The 6,229-nt window shown below is 39.9% G+C and overlaps 1 protein-coding gene across 1 annotated transcript; it reads right to left on the bottom strand.

Annotated features, from left to right (window-relative positions):
- Positions 1–4,154: 4,154 nt before the first annotated feature.
- Positions 4,155–5,124, bottom strand: LOC102418036 (olfactory receptor 1S1-like). Its single transcript, XM_006092033.1, has one exon. The coding sequence runs from the start codon at positions 5,091–5,093 to the stop codon at positions 4,155–4,157; it is 939 nt and encodes a 312-aa protein (XP_006092095.1). The 5' UTR covers positions 5,094–5,124.
- Between the last annotated feature and the right edge of the window lie 1,105 nt (positions 5,125–6,229).

Genomic DNA, 6,229 nt, shown 5'->3' with positions numbered 1-6,229 from the left:
TGCACGAATTTGTGCACAGGTGGGGTTCGGCTGGCCTGCCTGCCCCACCTCCAATCGGGGTGGGTGGGCCAATTGGGGGTGGAGCTGCCTGGGGGGAGGGGCCATGGATGGTTGGCTGGCCAGCCCCACCCCCTGGTCTAATGCCTGAACAGGGGACAATTTGCATATTAGCCTTTTATTATATAGGATATTAGTTACCTAGGGCTTAGTCATAGGTCTTTCCCTGTGTAGTCATTCCTTAGGTTAATTTCATCCATTCCCATGGGTTTAAATATTTACTTAAAGTATCTAAATAAAATTCAAAGTCTTTGCCATGGACTATGATATTTAGCCAGTTTGGGTCCCTAACTGCCTTCATGATTATCTTCTCCTCTACTTCCCTCTAGTTCAAGCCAACCTGTTCCCACATTAGGATCTTTACACCTGCTCTTCCTTTTTCTTGGCATGTGTTTCCTCAGATCTTCTCGTTGCTCACTTCCTTGTTTTATTCAGTTCTCAGTCAAATAACTGAGAGGACTTCCCCAACTTCTAAACCCCTCTACCTAATATAGCTATTCCACCTTATGTTATCGCCTGTCCGCTGACCCTGCTTGATTTTTTTTTTATCACAACCTTTTTGCTGCTTTATATTTATGGCCATTGCTTATTTATTTACCTATATGTTCATTGTGCTCTGCACTGTGATAGAAGAGCCAGGAAAGCCATGGGGATGTCTTATTTCATTTTAACTTTCACTAGGTACTCAAAAAATATTTGTTTAGTGAATAAATAAATGAATATTTTACTGACACTTTATATGTTAAGTTTAATAAGTAAATTCTATCCAATGCATGGTGTTTTTTTGGTTTGTTTTTCTATGCATTTCTTTTGCATTTCAGTTACCTACACTGAGATGACAGGGGTTTCTGCTCATTTACTCATAAAATCACAAGTTGGTTAACACAAAAGAACAAGGATAGCATAAAACTTAGTTGAATGTGCTTTGCACATTTTATGCTTTCTAAATTTCCTGATGTTAAATATTGTCTTTTGATTATCTGGTCTTAAAAATCACTTAAAAATTATTTTTTTTGTCAGTTTCTTTCTAGTTTGTGAGTGCATTGAGGGCATGGAATGTGAATCATTCACCCTTTTAGTCTCAGGGCCAGATTCAGAGCCTGGTAAAGTGAAGGTTTACAATAGATGTTTGTTGAAAATGACAAATAGGAGAAGGATTCAGGAAGCACAAGCATCTAGGTACAGATTTATGCTTCTCCTCTGTGAAAACGTATCAAGGTTTTCATAAAAGTTTGTGATCCTGCATTTCCTTAATCAGTTGCCCTTTGTGTCCAAAACTTAATCCTAATTCACTTTGTCAGGCAAACTCCCAATTTACATAACTCCCAATTTACATACAAGTCTATTCCTAGCCAAATCAACTTCCCATTACTCACTGCAGATGGAGCTATACCTTAGTATGGATACAGTCTCCTATAGAATCTATAAGTTAGAAGTAATAGAGGGCCAGGACAGGTCCACAGGGATGGCAACCAAATTAAACTAAATGGCTTTGGTCTAACCCTGCTGGTTCTTATATCAAATATGGGCTAGATGAAACCAGAATAAACAGAGAAAATTACATATTGGCCCAACTGATGTTTATGTAACTGAGAAGATTCTGGTACATGTTGGGTTAATAGATTTAATAGGCAAGAGAGTTTATTTTCCTTAAAATAAAAAATAATTATTTTCACCCTAGCCGGTTTTGCTGCTCAGTGGTTAGCGTGTCAGCCACGGACAGAAGCGTCTCAGGTTCAATTCAAGAGCACGTACCTGGATTGCAGGTTTGATCCCCAGCCCTGATCAGGGTGTGTGCGGGAGGCAACCTATCAATGTTTCTCTCTCTCTGTCTCTTCCTGTCCCTTCGTTCTCTAAAAATCAATGGGAAAGATATCCTCAGGTGAAGATTAACAACAACAAAAAGTTATTTTCTTCCTAATGTGATAGTTATTCTAAAATTTTAAAGCAATAACAGAGTATAATACGAATTACTCTATTCTTTGAAATAAACCCCACTGTTTTGGTTACATATTGCTCTATAACAAATCAGCCCCAAATGGAGGACTCAAAACAGTAATAATCCTTTTATTGCTATCTCTCACAGTTCTAGAAGTTGGCTGGATTTTGGTAGGCAGTTTTCACTTGGAGACAGAGCAAAGACAGATCAGCTTACGTTTCACTTGCTCATAAGTTGGATGACTGACTAGGGGGACTCAGAGACTTGTAGTCTGAAGCAGCTCGGGCTCCGTGGGCATCTCTCTCTCAAGTCGTTGTGACCTCTCCACATGTCTTCTCCAGCATGGTGGCTTCATAGTAGTGGGACCTTTTACATGGTAACTCAGGGCTCCAGAGGTACATGTCCTGAGAGAGAGAGTGCCAGGTGGCAGCTGTGTTGATTTTTCTTAGACGGTTCTTGAAAAACATGCAACACTACTTCCGGGGTACTCTATTTGTGAAAGGAGTCCCCAAAACCTTCCAGGTTGAAAGGGGAGGAACATAACCTCCATTTCATGATGGGGAAATGGCCAAGTTCTTCAAGCGCATGTGGAATGGAAAATGTCATGAGCATCTTTGGACAATACAATCTGCCACAACTACTGTTAATATTTAATTGACTCTCCTCCTAGGCATCTCTTTCTATTTTACATAAATGGGTTTTCTGATACATGCTGTTATAGAACCTGCTTTGTTATATTAGACCCAATGGTCCTATTACAGAAAAAGAAACAGATTAGTAACATGGCTTGTCACGCGGTGAGTTAGCTGCAGAGTTGGGCCAGACTCCAAGTGTCTTGATTACAAATCTAGGACTTTCTACTATTCTAAGTGGAATAATGAAAGTGCAGCTCTGTGATGTTTCATGTTGAAGCTGTGGGTAGAATGGAGTAGATGTTGAGGCACTTGAGGAAAGCAGGACAGTGAAGAGGCTAGTTGGTAACCCATATAAAAACAGGTGGTTTTACATTTGTAATGAAAATGCACATGAGACATAAAAGTTTAAGAGATGCCACAGAGAAAAGCAGGTGGCTGATAATATAGTTTCTCTTAAAGAAGTTGGATTTTATGTTTAGAGAAAAATAGAAGTCAGCTTAGACTGGAGACAGAAAAACCTAGTTTAGGAGGGAAGGCATATTAAAGTTGGAAGCCATGTGACAGTCGCAAAAAAGGAACACCTTTTAAATTTTATTTTAGTGTCTACGGTATGCTAAATAGCATGGTAGTTGTATAATATACATGTCCATTTAGCAACACACAGCTTTAAGATGTTGGGATTATTATTTTCATTTTACAGATGAAGAAGATGAGTACCCCCAAGTAATTCTGATGTACACACACAGTTGGAAACAACTGGGACCAATGACCTCATTTTATAGATGAGAAAATAGGCTCAATAAAGTGAACTGACATGCCTAAAATCTCACAGCTACTTGGGCACAGAGTCAGGATAAGAATTGATGGTTTCTATATGCACACTCTCTGGTTTTCCATCTAAATACATTTCCCAAAATGTATTTTTCACAACACACGACCTATGAACTAATCTGTAATGAATCAGGTCCGGTATGATTGAACATGTTTAGTTTTGAGAAATACTGCAAACCATCTTACCCTTCTGGAGATTTATCCATACTAAAAGCTCTGAGAAGTTGTCTAATTAAAACAGTTTGTTTTACTTAACTCTAAGTGGTCCAAAATTGTTTGAACGTGGGTCCTTCTTTATAGTAACTGAATAGTAACTTGGCAAAACAGGAAAGCCAATATAGAGAAATCTAGATTGAATAAAGGAATTACTAATAAACATATTCAAAGCTGAAAAAGCTAGACTGTAGGTACTACATGCACTGGTTATTATCTAAGTTATGTACAATTTCTGTCAAAGTTTATAGTAATACACATTATAATCAGACATGATTTATGGTTGTGACTTAAGGGAATTAAGGGGTTTGTTTCCAAGATCAGAGCAACATGAAAAAGCCCCAACTCTTCAGAGGTTAGAATAGAAGGCAGATACCCTAAAGCTTATTAAAAGCTGAACTATTACCACTATACCACAAACTTTGGACAGAATCATCCATCTGGTTATGAGGATAAAAGGAATTCAGATACCTGGGACATCAAAGGCAGGAAGTTTTCCTATTGATGAGCTTCCTCAGGGTACCTTTTATGTCCTTATTCCTCAGGCTATAGATGAAGGGGTTCATCATGGGTGTCACCACAGTGAATAGTACTGCACCAATTTTATCTCTGTCATCAGGGTGAGTGGATGAGGGGAAGAAATAAACCCCTACAATGGTCCCATAGAAGAGCAATACAACTGTCAGGTGAGAGGCACAGGTGGAGAAGGCTTTCCACTTTCCCTCTGTGGATGAGATTATCAGGACAGCCCTGACAATGCAGATATAGGAGAAGAGGATGAGGGCAAAAGGGAAAGTGATGACTGATAAGCCCACGATGAATAACACAAGCTCATTGATCATTGTGTCTGAGCAGGATAGTTTGAGCAGAGAGGCCAAGTCACAGAAGAAGTGTGAAAGAGTGTTGTTGTCACAGAAGCACAATTCAAGGAGCAGAAGAGTGTGTGTCAGGGCAACAATATTACTGAGGACCCATGGAATAATTGTCAGCAAAATGCAGAGCCTGGGCTGCATGATGGTTGTATAGTTCAGAGGGTGGCAGATAGCCACAAAACGGTCATAGGCCATGACTCCCAAGAGGAAATTGTCAATGACAACAAACACAATAGAAAAGTACATCTGTGTGATGCAGCTCTCATAGGAGATGGATTGACGCTTGGTGTGAATATTCATCAGCATTTTGGGGACTGAGGTGGAAATGGAGGAAATATCAGCAAAGGATAGATTAGCAAGGAAGAGGTACATTGGGGTGTGAAGGTAAGAGTCCAAGCTGATGGCCAGAATGATGAGGCCATTTCCAACCACAGTGACCAGGTACATTCCAAGGAAAAGCACATAGAGGAGATTCTGCTTCTCAGTCTCATTGGAGAGTCCCAGGAGGAGGAATTCAGAGATGCTGGTTTGGTTTCCTTGATGCATATTTCTATTGATCTGAAGAAAGGAACACAAGGTCTTCTTATCCCCACAAGGAACCCCAATATAGTACCATTTAGTTATAGCCATTGCAGGGGGGTGGGCACTTCATTTAGGCTGAAGGGCAATGAAGGTTGGAGAAAGATTACTTAATAAGGAACTGTGTCAGCAGTGCAGAGCTCCAGTAAATGCCTCACGAAGAAAAAATAGAGACATGACAGATACTTCTCAATGAACATGTTTTAAACTCTAACATAATTCTGAATGTAATTTTTACAGTGGGCTCCAACTGTAGTTAAATGCCCCAAATTAAGATAATATTTGAGGTATACGCCATATTCTAAAGATGCTAGATACCCCTCTCTGAAGGAATTACTTAAAAATGAACAACTTAGTTCTAAGACTTTTCCCACCATCCATCCTCATCCTTTAAATCGAAGAAGATAGAATTTTGAAGTGTCATTAAAGTGAAGAGTTAGGGGAAGGTGAAACAATTGAGGGTTAAGAATGAGTATGGGTATATACTCCTTCCTCCTCAACTTAGGGGGACTCCAAAAGAACTGCTCTTGGAGAATGTGTACAAGAAGGGAGACCAGAATTTTACTCATGGCTAGATGTTGGGTAAACAAAGACAGTTTAGAGGATACATAAAGATCTAAAGACATGTTTGCCTCTCACTTCTAAATGAGAAGGCTCACTGGATCAGCCCAGTATACCAGGGATAGGAAAAAGCATGGTAGGGCAATCCTTCCTCATCCATGGCATAGAATGAATATGTGATTTTTTTTATAGGCCAAGTAGATGCTGCAGGGGGTTGTCGGATTCAAACCATGTCATTGGGACTCCAACCAAGAAGCAACCTGCGGAGTAGAGGAGATTATAGCAGTAGGAGGTCATGGAGTGGCTCTCTTAGGAAAGAAGAATCATAGAAAGATGAGGGTAAAAATTCACTCAAATGGTTTGGGCTTAACCAGAATGTAGAACTGTATATTTTTGAGGGACAATCTCTACTCTCACCTTCCTGTCCTGCCTTTTCCACCCGTCAGCTATACTGTACAAATTTTGCTGACCTCCTGAGGCATCTGCCTCACTGGTTAAGAGCAGCACTAAGTTAAAAAAGCTCACCTTTGAAAGATGGTAGG

The sequence above is a fragment of the Myotis lucifugus genome, unplaced genomic scaffold (assembly GCF_000147115.1).
Source record: "Myotis lucifugus unplaced genomic scaffold, Myoluc2.0 scaffold_97, whole genome shotgun sequence".
Classification (NCBI taxonomy): domain Eukaryota; kingdom Metazoa; phylum Chordata; class Mammalia; order Chiroptera; family Vespertilionidae; genus Myotis; species Myotis lucifugus.
Note: the sequence above shows the minus strand (reverse complement) of the source record. Positions and strands in the feature narration are given on the sequence as shown.

Bases quoted from the DNA above. Each gene is read 5' to 3' on its own strand.
- LOC102418036 (XM_006092033.1), bottom strand. From the start codon at position 5,093: ATGCATCAAGGAAACCAAACCAGCATCTCTGAATTCCTCCTCCTGGGA.